Below are 17,522 nucleotides of genomic sequence, written 5' to 3' on the forward strand. Positions count from 1 at the left end.
GGATTATTGTAATATTGTGTATTTAACAATTCCCAAGAAAGACATGGTTGGGCTCATACTGATTCAGAATACAGCGGTTAGAATGATCTACGGTCTTAAAAAATATGATCATGTGACTCCATTTTATTGTGAATTACGTTGGCTGCCAATGGTGGCTCATGTTTTGTTTAAATTGGGTTGCTTTTGCTATAAGGTTATGTATGGTACCGCTCCGTTTTATAGTATCATATATGTCCTATTCCCTTTCCGTCAGTACAGGGTTGTAGAAGTAAGAAATTTCTGGCCATACTTTAGCATTCCAAGTAGCTTCATATGACAGAGAATTTTGATTGTTATTGCTTGGAGGTTGAAATAGACACTAGAAAATGGCATGGGATTATGCCCCGCGTTTTTCCGCGGGGACAGGGACGGTGATGAATTTTGCCACCGTGTCAATCTCTAATTTGTAGTTTCCTGATTCTACCTATTGAAATCAGTGCTGCAAGTCCCATAATGCATCAGGATGTGGTTGTAAAAAAAAAAAAAAAAGCTGGCCTAAACCTCCCTCCTGAACTGGGTAACTTGGACGCTTTGCCACAGTAGCATAGCCAGACCTCAATTTCTGGGTGGGTCTAGGAGTAGACTGGGTGGACAAAGCCCATCCATTTTCTTTCTGTCTGTGGTAAAAAATTAATACTTTGGCTGGTGGGGATCCCCAAGCTCCGCCAGCTGAAGCTAGAGCCCCCTGAGCTGTCTCAACTCTGGGGGAAGTCGTGGTATGTTTCCAGCTGTCGATGCCAACATCCCTAGGCATACTCAGTTAAACTGGCATTTCCTCCCCCCTCCCAAATCCATGCATGTGTGAGGAGTACAAGTTGAACTGAGCATACGTGGGGGTGCTAGCATCAGCAGCTGGAAGGATGCCACTGACTATCCTGGGGTTAAGACAGCTCAGGGAACATCAGAGGGAATTCTCCAGTTGGTAGGGCCTGGAGATCTCCACCAGCTACACTAAAGACATGTAACGCTGCTAGGTGGACCTGAACCAAAACTGCCACTCCTTTGCCTATGACATAACAAAGGTGGACTTCATGTATTAAATGTTGCACATATTCTTTATGGGAGAGGATGGGGCATTGTACCTGTTTCTCTGCAATCTCTGCTCGCTGTTCTGCCTCAAAAACCCTGAGTTCCAGTTCTTGCATCTGTAAATACAAATAAATAAAAAAAATCCAAGTTGGCAAGCTGTATTATTGTGATTAAAAATATGCAAAGCACACTGTATAATTCATTTTCTCTCCAAACAACCCCTGATTACTGGCATTTCCAGGGTAAGTATAATTTCTCTGCAGAATAAAGGAAAAAAAAAACCCCCTTTCACATCCCGGCCCAGTGATCTGGAGTAACCTGTTTCTCATTACTGAGCTTAGCCATTCATTACACGGGTCAAAGGAAATTCTTTAGTCCCTGACCTCTCCCCCTTTGAGGATTTACATTCGGCAAGCTTTCCGAACCCTACATTCTTTCTGTGCCCACTGCAGGGAGCACAGGCAAAGAGAATGCATGACTTTAGTTTCAAAAGCTTCAATCCCTACAAAATGGTGGCAGGTTTGATAAATGCAGAGGATCCCTTAGCATGAGGATGGAATCAAAGTAATAGAACAGGGCTACTCAGTTCTGTTCCACAGCAGGTCATGTTTTCAGGATATCCACAATAAATATGCATTAGGGAGCTTTGCATACACTGCCTCCTTGGTTTGCAAATGTATCTCATTGCATATTCATTGTGGATATCCTGAAAACCTGGCCTGCCTTTGTACCCTGAGGCCCAGAAGTTTCAAGTTTCTTTATTTTTGAAATACCGTCTATCAAAACAAGTGTCTAAACGGTGTACAATATAATGAGATTAAAAAAAGAAATTAAAAAAGGGTGAATTAAAAGCAATATCTTATCAAATATTAAACGAGTTCACATTGACGTAAATGGAACAAAAGAGAAGTAGGGGAGGGGAAGTTTTTAAATGCATCGAAGTAAAGGCGGCGGAACAGAAATCACTAATGTAATGTAAAATTAATAAGAAAGGGAAGAGAATGGTGATACATTGGGGTGGGGATCACGTCAAGAGAAGTGTTTTGGTGTTTCAAGACTTCACGAGAATTGAGGGTTTTAGAAGTGTTTCAGGCAATGGAATGGTTTGGTATAGGATCCGGTTTTATACAAATAATAAAAGCATTGTATAACTCCCCTGTTGCTAGATTATACATCAATAATAATATTTCAGAAAAATTTATTTTACAAAGGGGAGTTAGACAAGGATGCCCACTATCTCCACTGCTTTTTGATATCGTTTTAGAACCCTTGTTATTAGCTATAAAACAAACAAGGGAGATACAGGGTATTCCACATTCAGATAGAGAATATAAATTATCAGCATATGCTGATGATATTTTACTTTATTTGAGAAATCCGGAAACAACCATTCCAAATTTGCTTGAACTAATTGAAAAATTTGGAAAATTTTCAGGATATAAAATAAACTGGAATAAATCAGAAGTACTTCCACTCAGAAGTACTTCCCATTGTACAAAAAGTCTATTTGATTCATATTCTTTTATTTGGAAAGAAGAAGGATTAAAATACTTAGGAATTTGGATTACAAAAACTGTAGATGAGACAATGAAAATTAATGAAAAAAATATATTACAAAAAGTGTCAGAAATGTGTGAGCAATGGAATCCTCTATGCATATCCTGGTGGGGGAGAATACAAACTGTAAAAATGATGATATTACCAGTAGTTTGTTACCAAATGGGTATGATACCAATTTTTTTTTCAGGGGTCATTTTATAAAAAACTGGATAAGATGTTAACAAAATTTATTTGGCTTGGAAAACCCCCCAGAATTGCTCTAGTATCTTTACAAAGACCAATTGCGGAGGGAGGGGTAAATTTTCCAAATTTTTATAGGTACCATCAAGCCTATATTATGCGTCAGGGTATGTATTGGATCCTCCCAGAGCCCACTGAACATATACCAGATTGGTTCTGGTTAGAATGGAGATTAATGTTTCCTTTACGTCTGAGTCATGTTATCAGTATTCAAATGCCAAGGTTATATAAGGACCACAAAATATTGATTGATACTTGGAAAACTATAAGATATATAAGTACCGTATTTGCCGGCGTATAGGACGACTGGGCGTATAAGACGACCCCCCAACTTTCAGTTAAAAAATAGAGTTTTGTGTTATACTCGCCGTATAAGACGACCCCTTCTTCCGCACACCTTCTCTACCGCCCCGGGTGCAGCACAGCCGGCCAGGTTCCCTTACTTTTGTGGCACTTCCCCGACCGACCGACAACAGCCCCGGTCCGACAAACCTCCCTGCCCTTAACCGCGAATCTAAATTACCTTCTTACAGCTGCTGTAAGAAGGTATTTAGATTCGCGGCTACAGGGCAGGGAGGATTGTCGGACCCGGGCTGTTATCAGTCGGTCGGGGAAGTGCCACAAAAGTAAGGGAACCTGGCCGGCTGTGCTGCAACCGGGGCGGGGCGGCCGCCCCTCGAACCGCGAGGCTACTCTCCTTCTCCTTACCTGCCATGCCTGCAGCACAGAGCCGAACGGAAGTCTTCCCGACGTCAGCGCTGACGTCGGAGGGAGGGAGGGCTTTGTTTAAGCTTTGTTTAAGCCCTCCCTCCCCTCCGACGTCAGCGCTGACGTCGGGAAGACTTCCGTTCGGCTCTGTGCTGCAAGCAGAGAAGGTAGGGAGAAGAAGAGCCGCGCGACTGAGTACATCCAGCCCCGCAAGTAAGGGCATGTAAACTGTACCCGGCGTATAAGACGACCCCCGACTTTGGGGAGGATTTTAAGGTACTAAAAAGTCGTCTTATACGCCGGCAAATACGGTAATCTAACTCCTATTCCAATAACTAAATCAACAACTCAAACAATATGGCTTAATCCAAAGATCAAAGTTGGCGGTTTTAAAATTATCTGGAAACATTGGATGATTGCTGGAATTCGGATTTTAGAAGATGTAATAAATAAAGGTAAACTGCTTGAATTTTCACAATTGCAAAATAAATTCGGTTTGAATAAATCACAATATTTCAGATGGATGCAATTGAAGCAGGCCATTCAAGTAGGGTTCCCTGAATGGAAAAATCTTAATAATTATCATAATATAGAATTCTTATGTTTTCAGATAGATTCCATGGGTCACCAGGCCGCAAGGTGGTATAAATTGATATCTGGATTCGTACATAAAAAGAAAAAAAATGGTCTTAGAGATATTTGGAGCATTGAGATCAAGCATCAGATTAATGCATCTCAATGGCCACGACTTTGGTCTTGGAGGTTAAGATGTACATTGTCAGCTTCTATGAGACAAACTTGGTTTTTTATTTTACATAGAGCTTTATGGACCCCTACACGTTTACATAGAATTGATAGCTCTAAGTCTAATAGATGCTGGCATTGTCATCTTGAACCAGGGACATTAGATCATCTTTTATTCTATTGTCCATTCATATTAATATTTTGGAAATCAATTTGGCCTCAAATTAATAGGATGTTAGAAAATCCAGTAGCCTTGACATATGATACGATTTTATTTGGTACTGCAATGAGAACACAAAGTCAAATTTCATCAAATAACAATAAACTTTTATTTATATTGACTGGAATAGCAGTACAGCAAATTACACATAATTGGAAAAATTGTGACAGATTGAACTATAATTTCTGGTGGAACTCAGTTTGCCACGTATATAAGATGGAGCGTACATTTGCAACACAAAAAGGATATATGGATAAGTTCAAGAAAATTTGGGGACCATTAACAAACTTTTGCAATGACTGATTTTCATTTTTCCCATAATAAAACAATGGTTGAAGAAGGGAGGGAGGGAAGGGATAGGGAGGGCTTTTTATTTTTTTTTATCATAAATTATAAATAAAATATTATAATAGATGATACTCTTAAATAAAAACAACGTAATAAAGAGAAGGGAAAAGGTTTATAATTAAACAATAATTGATAAAATCATAACAACATATATGTCATATAAATTCATAAGAAAAATAATTACAGATATATGATATGTAAAATCATAATATAAATAATATAAGATATGTTTTATATAAAATACATTAATAGAAATATCAAGTGTATTGTTAAAATAATTGTATGAAAATCTATGACACTTGTTGTTATATGAAAAAATCAATAAAAATAATAAATCAGAAGTGAGAGCTGGTACTAAAGAGTATAAGCGTCTTTAAAGAAAAAAGTTTAAAAGTTTAACTTTAAAATTTTCTAGAGAGTTCTCTAATCAAAGATCTAATGGGAAGGCATTCTACAGAGAGGGGGGCGGTGACTGAGTAGCCCTGTAATAGAACATTCCACTAAAAGCAAAAACTTACAATCCACACTTCAAATAAAAGGAGGCATAAAAAAGGGGTATTCTGCACCGAGTGGCAGGTACAATCTTAAAGAAAGGCACAAAGGGGGTAATCTGTATGGAGCAATAAATACAACCTTAAAAAAAGCATAAAGGGACATCCCCCTCCATATTCACAGGGGTTAGGGGCAAAGGCGACCGCGAATACAAAAAAATTGCGAATAACTTTAGAGCCGACACTGACTCACCCCGGCTCCCTCCCGCTTCCCAAACCTCTCTACTATACTTACTTTATAAAACTTGGTGGTCTAGCGGTGAAGCAGGGTAGGAGCGATTTCTTAAGATCCTGCCCTGTGCAGAGCCAGGAACAAAAATGGCTGTCGTGAGTTCCAGCAAGGCCATGGGAACTCACGGCAGCCATTTTTGCTCCCAGTTCTGCACAGGGCAGGAGCATAGGAAGATCACTCCTGCCCTGCTTCACCGCTAGACCACCAGGTTTTAAAAAGTAAGTAAGTGGAGAGGTCCGGGGAAGGTGGGGGTGGGTCACCTAGACGAAAACTGCAAATAACCGAAGTTGCGAGTTCCGAATCTGCGAATATGGAGGGGGAGGTGTAGCCTGCACAGAACAGCAGGTATAACACTAAACAAAGGGATGGAGAAATGAGCGAATAGATCAAATTTGATGAAGAGCATAGAAAGAAGAAGATACCACCTTTTGGAAATCCGTCCAGACACCTGGACAGTCCTCTAAAAGGAGGACATGTCCCAGACATCTGGTAACCCTAGTTACATGCTTAACTGCCAACATTTAGGCACTACCATTTACAGCAGCCATTAAGCTGGAGTACGTGCTCATGTCTAATATTAGGCATATAACTCTGAACTTATGTTAGTATTCTGTAACACAGTGATTCCTAAACCTGTCCTGGGGGTACCCCAGCCAGTCAAGTTTTTAGGATATCCACAATAAATATGCATGAGATAAATTTGCATGCACTCCTCCATTGTATGCCAATCCATTTCACATATATGTAAATTATATATAAACCTGACTGGCTGTGTGTCTTGAAAACTGGGTTGAGAAGCAACGCTCTAAAACAGGAAAGGACACTGTTTTCCTGGTCACACAGGATGTTTCAAAGGGGAATAGTTATTACAGTGAAATTAGCTAATGCAATCCTTCAACATTTTCAATAGTGATGCAAAATATATTGGTCCACCCAGAAAACTAGCTGACAGAGCAAAAGACGTCATCATTCCAACAGAGATACATGCTGTACCTGTGGCAGTACACTGCTGTGAATTCAAATTCCCCTTTTAATCTGTTGGTGAAATCTGATGTAAAATATTTTTGAAGCCAAGGTATGAGTCAGGTGGGTATGCAATTCTCACAATGAATCTATTTTCATTAACAGAAGTAGGACAGCTTTTTTCAAGCAGCTTCCTGGCAATAGCAGATTGAAATGCTAAATAGTTTTATACAGTAGAACCAGGCAGATGCATGCTCAAGGCCCAGCAGAGGCAGGAAGATCTTCAAGTGGCACCGGCACGTCCTGTGGGCTGCATGCCGGTGCCAGACGGGGGGTAAGTTCAAGTTGTTCGGGCGGGGGGTGCTGGTTCGCGTGGGGGGGTGCCAGTTCAAGCGGGGGGGGGGGGGCTTTGTGAGTGGAGGGGAGCGATGCCGGTTCTCGGGGGGGTGCTCGCAAATCGAGTCAACACTCGGTTTGCGAGACAAGTTTTGCGAGAATGTTTTGTTCGTCTTGCAAAACACTCGCAAACCGGGTTACTCGCAAACCGAGGTTTGACTGTATTAATATAGTAACATAATCAGTGATGGCAGATAAAGACCAAAATGACTCATCCAGCTTACTCAGTTGAGATTCATCATTGTTTGATGGATGCGCAAATATAACTTTCAGATGCAACCCAACATCAACTATCTCTTTGATCTCTCAGCCCTCCTCTCATATCTGTCCTAAACATGCCCAAAACCCATCACAGTGATGGCCTTCCCAATGCAATCATGTAAGCCTAGATGCCCTGTACCACTGCTGGTTAGGGTTTTAACCATCATTTATGATTGTAACACTCCCTACAGATAACCCCAATATCTTTTTTGGCAACACAGTAAAGTTATACTATAATCATGGCTGTCTTGGGAAGAACCGTCCAACTTCACACAGATCAGACCCAATCAAAGTGGAGGGGAAATAGCACAAGGTCGAAATAAATAGAAAATGTATTATTGCAAATAAAGTTATTCACATTTTGTCCGAAGTCCTAGGTAGTCTCCATATAGCGGGTACGCACATGTTAGGTCCTCATGGTCAAGTTTTTAGGCGATCTCTAATGAATATGCACGAGATAGAGTTGCATGAATATAACCTCCATTGTATACAAATCTCTTTCATGAATATTCATTAGAGATTACCTAAAAACCTGACTCGTTTGTGATTTTTGAGAGCTAAACTTGTGCATCTCTGCTTCACAATAACAGGGAGAAAATGGCATAAGGCAGTGGTGTTCATGGAACACTTTGTATTCTAATGAGCTGAAAGAGAGCTGCGAAATATCTTCCCATGTGTGACCATGACACTGTTGACCAGTGTGTGTCAATGATATTCATCCCTACCAACCCACCTTCAAACTTCATTGGGAGGCATCCTCAAAGTTGTATTTGTTTCATTCCATGTCAAGTGGCCCATTTTGGAAACATATCCTCAAAGTTGACCAGCTCAGCTCAGAATATACGAGTAGCCTAAGGTTTTAAACAAAGCTATGCAAAATATTAGATTCAGATATGCATTTGTTCCTGAATTAGAACATATGATGTGAGGTGTACTCTGGTTTCAGTCACACACAGACTGACAAAAGTGGTTACTTCAATATCTACAGTATATAAATCAGAACTGGCAGAAAGCTCAAATTTGGCTTATCTATACAGTTTTTGATGCTGAATTCAGATATACTAATGGAATTACCCAAATTAGATTACTTTTTTCATTATTGCCCAGCAAAATGGGCCAAAAAAAATCATCACACAAAACAAGGCTCATACTTCAGTCATCAATAACTTTGAAAATATTTTATCAAATACTTTATAACTTTACAAGTATATTAACAATTCTGATTTCTGTGCATAGATAAATGATGAGCTTTGCAGCAAGAGTCTCTGCAAAACTATGGCATGGTAAATATGCCCTTGTAAACTTGTGCTTTAATTTTGCCTTGTTTTCAGGTTAAAATATCTTCATTTGGACTATCTTAGATTGTTTTCTTTTTTATACCACAAGAAAGATCATCTTTTCTTCTACAAAGGACAATAGTTGGCATCTTGCTCCCAGACCTTCTATGGACTTTAAAACTGCTTGAAACACAAGCATGTTCTACAGTGCACATTGAAACCAGATGCAAATGTTAAGAGCGTAATTTTTATGATTGGGGGTGCATTTATCTATAAAATACTATTACTTTGAAAAATAAAAAAGTATATTGTTTTCAGTGTTTGTATACATTTTGCAGTTTTTATTCAAAATGATGTGCCACTATTGGTCATTGAAGAAAGTGGGTTTGAGCAATGACCTTCCAATAAGAGCTTGGCAGCACTGCTCTGCACTGGAGGGAGGGAGCTGGCAGGAGATTGGGGAAGAAGTGCAGGAAGGGCATCAACTTAGGCCCTGTTTTACTAAAGTGCGCTAACCAATTAGCACATGCTAATCGATTTAGTGCGCGCTAAACGCTAACGCATGCATATTAGTCTATGGACGCGTTACTGTTTAGCACGCGCTAATTCAATTAATGCACGCTAATCAGTTAGCGCACCTTAGTAAAACAAGGGGGGGGGGTTAGTCTCCTGTTTGTGGTACTGATCTCTTTGTGGTTTAAATTTGTTTCTGAAATCTAACCCAGTGTGCTTTGACCCCTAAGTTAGGTGTTTCTTTCGCCGAAACACGGTGCTGTATCGGGTCTGCATGTATGCATTTCTCACATAATAAACCACTCACATAATGCTAATTCTTCTAGCCCTTATTGGAAGTCCATTGCTCAACCCCACTTTCTTCTCCCTGTTGGACTTTTACATCTGAGTATTACTGTTGATTCCTTGGGCATGCATTCAGTATTTGTTTCTATGGCATATCAGAACATGATGAAACTAACGCTTTCTGCTAGATATGAACAGGAAGGCTTATTGTTTTTAGGTGCTATCAACTCGTGTTCAAGTCCTATCAACTTGACGAATTGCACATCTAAAAAGAAATTGGTTTTGTGCTAGTCTGGAAAGGTCCTCCAGCACCTTGGTAAGCTTTATGCATCCAAATGGACCTGCTATGTCTTTCCACTGGTCTGTTAGGGCAGATACATGCAGGGTACTGGAGCAGCATATAATTGCAACTCTTCCAGCTCCTACATCCAGTACAATGGGAAGAATATATAGCTATCCAGATGCAATAATAACAAAAGTGGAAGAAATATTTCATAAAAAATCATAACAGTAAAAAACAAACAATAGAAAATATTAAAAATTTAAAACCAAAATAAAGTAAAATGTTAAAAAATTAAAAAATATAAGTAAAAAATATATATAGTCATTTTATTTTTTTATATGACTTTGTTTTGGGAAACATAAAGAAATCCATTTGAGGCTTGGGAACCTTGAGTAAGAAACCCACATTTACTGGTTTGGGAACCAATGGAAAGAACCCACTGGGCTTAGGAACCCACATTAAAGATCCTTTTGGGGAGATGATAATTCAATTCACCTTCTAGTCATTTGGTGAATACTGATCCCTGACCATAACACTCTGCACAAGCTACTCTGCACCTTAGAACTTATTTTATGCATTTTTAGATGTTACTTTAATTTTTATCTTGTTTTAACTGTTGTATTGTTTAATTCTTTACTTAGTTCTTCTACCTCTTGCGCCGCCGCACTGCGGCGGCACACCGGACACCTCCCCCCAACAGTTCTTCTACCTCTTCTGCCGCCGCACAGCAGCGGCGCACCAGACACCTCCCCCCAACAGGTCAGCTGATGCCCTTTAAATCCGGGCCTTCTGCGGTGCACGCCGTAGAGGCGCGTGCCTTCGGCACGCACCGAAGGAGCACACATAAAGAGCAGGACCTGCTCCTTTGTGCGTTCCTTCGTGCGCAAACAGAGGGCGCGATAATTAATAGACAGTACTCTCCTCACAATAAGGCTATTATACACCAAAAATTTGGGCTCAAAATTTTATTATTGTTTAGTACATATTTCATAGGAACTCTATTTTCCAACCTGACCCACTTACCTCAGTTTAATATGACAAACAAAATACCTGCGAACAGTATCCCAGCTTTTTGGGGTCATCGACCCATAAACTATAAAGAAATTACTTCACATCACTCTTCCTTAATAAAAATCCCAATTTCTAACCACCCGTGCAACAATATTGGAAACAATATTACTCATCGTCTGAGAATTGGACTCATTAATGCCAGATCCATTAAGAATAAATATCACCTCATTAAGGATGACATCATCTACAATAACTTACAAGCTCTATTTATTACAGAAACCTGGCTCACTGAAGGCGATGAAGCCTATCTTTCATATTGTTGTCCCCCCAATTACGACTATTTATTTAATCATCGCCATAACCGAAAAGGTGGAGGATTAGCAATCATATATAAACACAATTCCTTTCTCTTACAAGACTTTTCGCCAAAGGCTTCTACTATCGAATACCTCCACCTTAAATAACCAACTTAACTTCCTATTACTTTATGTTTCCCCCCCCATTGGACAAAATAAACTTTCACTCCTTCAAGAGATTATATTCGATTTCTGTTCCAGAACAACTACTCCAATTATCTTAGGAGATTTCAATATACACTTTGATGACTCTTCCAATCCACACACCACAGATCTTTTAAATACTCTAAAACCTCTCAACATACATCCAAAAATAGCTGAACGCACGCACATAGCAAACCATACATTAGACATGATTTTTTTCCCATCATCTCATCATCTTAATTTCACTGATTTGTCAGTACTACCAGTCCCCTGGTCAGATCACTATTTTATATCTTTTTCACTTGATTTGTACAAGCGTAGTAAACCACAATTCTTACCGAAAACTAAAACTATTATTGCTCGAGACTACAATAAATTGGATGACACAGATTTAACTTCTTTTCTAGATCCAATAATTCTAACGTCTTTTATAGATTCTATTGAAAATAAACTATCTGCTTGGAATACATCTCTCCTGTCTCTTCTAGATAATAAAGCTCCACTAACAACTAAAACTGTCTCTATCCGTAAAATTGCAAACCCTTGGTACACGGCTGAACTCCGTTTAATAAAACAACAATTGCGTTCCTTAGAACGAAAATGGCGAAAAAACAAAACACCAACTAATCTTCAAACTTACAAGGATAACGTCACATTATACAAAACCAAAATTAATCAAGCAAAAACAACATATTACTCGAAAAAAATAGATAAAGCCAAAAATTCTTCCACATTGTATAATATCTTAAAAACAATAGATTCCAAAAATAATATAAACAACACTGCCCAAAAATCCACATTAAAAGCCCAAGAATTAGCAGACGCTTTTAATCAAAAGATCATTAAAATTCGTAACTCTTTTGTTTCCAATACACCAAATAACTCTATATGTCCTGACCAGGTCAAATCCATACCAACAGCACGTTGTTCCAACTTTAAAATACCGTCAATTCAAGATATAGAGGCACTCTTTAAACAAGTTAATTTAAAAGGCTCACGTTCCGATAACATCCCACCTGTCTATTTAAAAAAACATTTCTCACATTTCGGACCTTTTATTCACTCTCTTATTCAGACCAGTTTAAATACAGTTACAGTACCATCACAATGGAAGACTGCAATTATTACCCCTATTCTTAAAAATCACAAAATCAGTATCAACGAACTATCAAACTATCGTCCAATAGCCAATTTACCATTTCTAGCTAAATTAACAGAAAAATTAGTTTTCAAACAGTTGTCCGACTTTACAGAAAACACAAACGCTCTACACCCTAACCAAACAGGGTTTCGAAAATTTCACAGCACTGAGTATTCTTTAATAGGCCTAACATCTAACATTCAATATTTCCTAGACCATCAAAAATCCGTTATTCTTTTCTCTTTAGATATTTCCGCTGCCTTTGACACAATAGATCACAATCTGCTCTTAAACAGGTTAGAAGAAATTGGCATAAAAGAGAATGTACTGTCTTGGTTTACTACATATCTCGCTAACCGTATTTCTTCGGTAAGGTTCAATAATGATGAATCCACGATTTACTCCTCCTCTTTCGGAATCCCACAAGGGTCCATATTATCCCTTTTACTTTTTAACATCTTTCTCTCTCCTCTACTAGGTATCTGTCAGTCTATAGGTTTTATTCCTTTTTCATATGCAGATGATATACAACTCATTCATCCCTTGGACCCAGGGAATAAATCAGAAGTTGCATCCATTAATCACAAATTGGAAATAGTACAAACCTGGCTTAACACAAACAAACTAGCATTAAACATAAATAAAACAAAAACAATGTTATTTGTTTGGAAATACGGTCTGACTCTCTCAAGTCCTTTTACTCTTAATAATACCCCTCTCAACTTAGTTTCCTCAGTCAAAATTCTTGGAGTAACAATCGATGATAAAATGAATTACCACGAACATATTTCCCTTATAGTAAAAAACTGTTTCTACAAATTACGACTAATCCATTTGATTGCAAAATTTCTTAGCCAAACTTCAATTAAGATTCTCATACATTCTTTTGTAATTTCTAAACTCGATTACTGTAACGCTCTTCTTCTCAATATCACCCAAAAAGAAAAAAGAAGATTACAATTAATACAAAATACGGCCATCAAACTGATATATAACGCAAAAAAATACGATCACGTTACACCCTTATTAATAGATGCACACTGGCTACCTATCAGTCATAGAATCTCTTTCAAAATAATACTACTCATTTTTAAAACATTAGCATCAAGCGAACCTTCTTTTATACTCAGATACTTAACCCCACAAAATACCCAACGTCCACTCCGTTCTTCCGGACAAAATCTCCTTTCTGTACCCTCCCTAAAAGTTATTGGAACACGCAGATCAGATATGTTCACAGTCATGGGGCCTCAATGGTGGAATGCTTTACCACAATACATTAGAACAGAAAAAGACATTATAACATTTAAAAAACTATTGAAGTCATACTTATTTAATGATGCGTTTAATGTTTGAAACTTTTAGATCTTTAAGAAATTTATTTATTTTTACTTGAAATTTTCTATTTTTTGGAGATGCTTTTACTAATGTTATGGTTTAAATAACCCTTTTCCTTTTGTTTTTACCTTTGTTTTTCTACCAACAACTTAAAATGTAACTTTATTCTTTTTCCTCCCGAGTCATGTTTGTAAATTTGTATCAACTTTGTTAAATATTAGCTTTCTTTTACTAATTGTATTAGATTATGTACATCGCTTAGTAATTTTAATAGGCGATCAATCAAATGCATTAATAAACTTGTAAACTTGTAATGGCTGGCCTTACTTGGCTATCTATCATGACCCCTAGGCGATGATGTTACCAGTTCATTGAACTGACAGTAGCAAAGCCACCATGGACTAATACAAGGATGATGAGAACCTGTAATAGTAATCCAACATATATTCACAATGCATCATGGAACATGCTTGTGTTTCATGAAGTTTTACAGGTCATAGAAGGTCTGGGATCAAGATGCTCATCATTGTCCTTTGTAGAAGAAAAGATGCTCTTTCTTGTGCTATAAAAAAAAAATAAAAAAATCTAAGATGGCCCACATGGAGATATTTTGCCCTGAAAACAAGACAAAATTAAAGCACAAGTTTACAAGAGCTTATTTACCATGCCATAGTTTTGCAGAGACTCTTGCTGGACAGCTCATAATTTATAATGCACAGAAACCAACATTGTTAATATATTTGTAAAGTTATGAGGCATTTACTTTAAATGCTAAAAGTAGCTACTTTTGTTAGTCTGCGCACAATTAGAACCAGAGTACCCTTCACATTGGATGCTCTAGTTCAGGAACAAATATCAGAGACTAATATTTTGAACAGCTTAGTTTAAGATCTTAAGCTACTCATACATAAAATTTCATGGAATTTTGAGTTGGTCGCTTAGGGACCACTGGACTACTTGACATGGAGTGACCCATTTGTCTATTGAGAAATGCCGTGTCTTTTAAGCATGTGGCTCTTTCCTCCATCTCCTTACCCTTTCTGTCCTGAGCCTGAGGAGGGAGGCAGAATAGCAGAAAAACAAACCCTATAAAGTTAATGGGGGCCGCTATTGAACCCTGGTCTTTGCAATGAAGGACAATGGCATATGAAACTTTGAGTCTTGCAATGTGCAACTACAGAATCAGTCTTCGAAGAAAGTTATAGATTTACCAGTAGCCAGTAAATCTGTAACTTCCTTACCCATGTATTTTCAACCATTATATGGATTGTATTGTGGCTGGACATATGTCTAACCACCTTGATACTATCTGTAGAGTGGAGGATGGAGTGAGGGTAAACAGTGCAACAACCCAAAATTATCAATATGGCAGTAATATTACATCGCTATAAGGTATATATTTAATTCTAAATTTTATAACAGCCGCCTAGCTGATATATGTATCTAACTTAATAGGCTTAATTGGCACTTAACACCTCATAATGTACATTAATTTGACTTAATTGGAAGTTAGGCGCCTAATTTGCTAGGCGTGATTCTATAAAAGTCAGGCGCCTTGTCCACAGCGTCTACCTATAAGTGGGCGTGGTTGGGGCAGATCATAGTCATGTTTTTGACTTAGGTACTAATAGTAGTGTTGTGCACCTAATGTAGGTGCACGCATATAGGTCAAAAAACCCTGGCATAAATATGGAGCGCCTAAAAATTAGGACACTTCGTGATACCTAATACCACTTAGGTGGCACTAAGCATGATTCTATACAGTGTGCCTAATTTTTATAGAATCACAATTAGGGGGGTCTTTTAATAATAATAATAATAATTTGTTTATATATCGCCAAAGCCAAAGTAGTTTGAGCCGGTTTACAATAAAGAAGAGCTGGACATTCAGCAAAAAAAAACAATGAAGTGTTTGAGTACATGAAAATTTGTGCAGAGTAAGGTTACATTGTAGGGGCGGGTTTACAATAAGAAGTGGGTCGAGGCGGTTTACAATAAGAAAGGCTGGAAGCAGTGAAGTCTTTAGGAACTCTTGGTCACAAATCGGTTGAACAGGTTGGTTTTGACTAGTTTTCTGAAGTTGAGGTAGGATGAGGAGTGCTTGTTGATGCTGCTTAGCCAGTCGTTCTGTTGACTTGCATGGAAGGCAAGCGTTCTGTCAAGGAATCTTTTGTATCGGCAGGTTTTTATTGCAGGGTGGCTAAACATACGTATTCTGCGTGTAGGCCTGGTGAAGCAGTCTAGTTTAAAGTGGGAGACCAGGGCCAAACCGAGAACGGATTTAAAACAGAGGCAGGCGAATTTGAACAATACTCTTGCCTCCAGGGGCAACCAGTGGAGTTTTTGATAGTAGGGGGTTATGATTTAGCGTACATTAATATTTAGCGCGCACTAAATCAGCTAGTGCGCCTTAGTAAAAGACCCCCTTAGCGATGCACTAATTGGCACTGACTTTTTGGGTGACCTATATAGAATCCAGCTCTTAGTTTAGACCTGCTCAATAGCACACTAAATTTATATTCAATGTCATTCAATATACATGCCATGGCCTGCATTTAAATAAGGTGACCACCACCACTGAAAAGTACTTCTTAGCTTTATATACTTGTCCAGTTCAGCCTCATGTCATTTTCTGTCCCCTATTTTTGTGTGAACCCTTTATATAATAATAATAATAATAATTTTATTCTTATATACTGCCAAAGCCATGAAAGTTCGAGGCGGTTTACAACAAGAAGCGCTGGACAATCAGCGAAGAGGTCACAATTCAAAGTCGTCAATACAATCTACATAATGGAAGAAAAGGTTCTCAAAGTCATCAATGCAATCTTACATAATGGAAGAAGTGGAAAGCTATACATGAAACAGATCTTTTCTAAGTCAATTAAAAAAATTTCATTTAGAAAAAGGATCCAGCTGGTTTTCTAAGTATTTATAGAACTGTAAATAATCTTCCCCTTTCCACTCCTCTAAAATCTTCCCCTGATTATCTCCAGCACACACACATACATTCTTCAGCAGAGAAATAATATTTGCTTACCTCATCTTCCTTGTCCAAGGCAAAAAAGCCAAAGGCTGACTCTTTTCAGAGTCACTTGTGTGCATTCAGCTGTATTTGAGATCTTCCGTCCCCTCACCTTTCTCATAACCTTCCTTTAGCAAACCTTAGTAACCTTGCCTCTGCTCCAGACAACTGTTATGCTACACTGGAAGGTTTTCAACTTTTGGTTTATTTTCTGGGGCAGATGTTAAAACATCAATGCCATCTACTTAATGCAAAACTGAAATCTGTAGGAGGTGAAGTAGAACTTCTAGTGTAGCATGATATAACTTTCACAATTTCTTCACATAGAAGTTCACCTCAAAGACAAAAATAAAATAAGGAGCAAAACATTTCCCCAGATCCTCCGATTCCCATCCTCACTTTCCCTAAACCAATGTGGGGTAATTTAGTAAAAATGTTTTGCACACAGGAAAAGCTTTTCATAAAATTGAGCACCTGTATACAAGTGGGTAGGTACATGCACCGAAAAGTAACATAGGGGCCCTTTTACTAAAGCTTTTTGCTTGCTAATGGACATTGATATGCACTAAGGAAAGTCTATTAGAGGTGCATAACTTAATTAGTAAACTGGCTTCAATTATGAGCATTAACAAGCTCATAATTGAAAAAAATAAAAATTCAGTAATAGGCACTTATCTTCTTAGGCACAATGTTACAAAAGATAGGCACCTATCGCATAGCACCTAACAGTGCCTAACTCTAAAGTAGATGTGTTTGGAGAGGGAAAAGGACTTAGGCACTGCTAGGTGTGATTCTCTCAAAAGTTTAATGCCATCACTAAATTGTTTTCCGACAGTTTAGCCTGCATACATTTTAGCA

At 38.3% G+C, this 17,522-nt stretch overlaps 1 protein-coding gene across 5 annotated transcripts in view; it reads right to left on the minus strand.

Moving 5' to 3' along the window:
* Window positions 1–17,522, minus strand: part of PLEKHH1 (pleckstrin homology, MyTH4 and FERM domain containing H1) — a 288,947-nt gene that overhangs the window by 174,859 nt on the left and 96,566 nt on the right. For 4 of the 5 annotated variants that reach the window (XM_033951458.1, XM_033951455.1, XM_033951456.1 and 1 more), the window contains one exon: window positions 1,122–1,184. In XM_033951458.1, the coding sequence (XP_033807349.1) occupies window positions 1,122–1,184 (63 nt within the window). Of the gene's footprint in view, window positions 1–1,121; window positions 1,185–8,024; window positions 8,044–17,522 lie in introns of those variants that run through there. The other variant, XM_033951460.1, reaches the window with a different exon arrangement.

The sequence above is a fragment of the Geotrypetes seraphini genome, chromosome 7 (assembly GCF_902459505.1).
Source record: "Geotrypetes seraphini chromosome 7, aGeoSer1.1, whole genome shotgun sequence".
Lineage (NCBI taxonomy): Eukaryota > Metazoa > Chordata > Amphibia > Gymnophiona > Dermophiidae > Geotrypetes > Geotrypetes seraphini.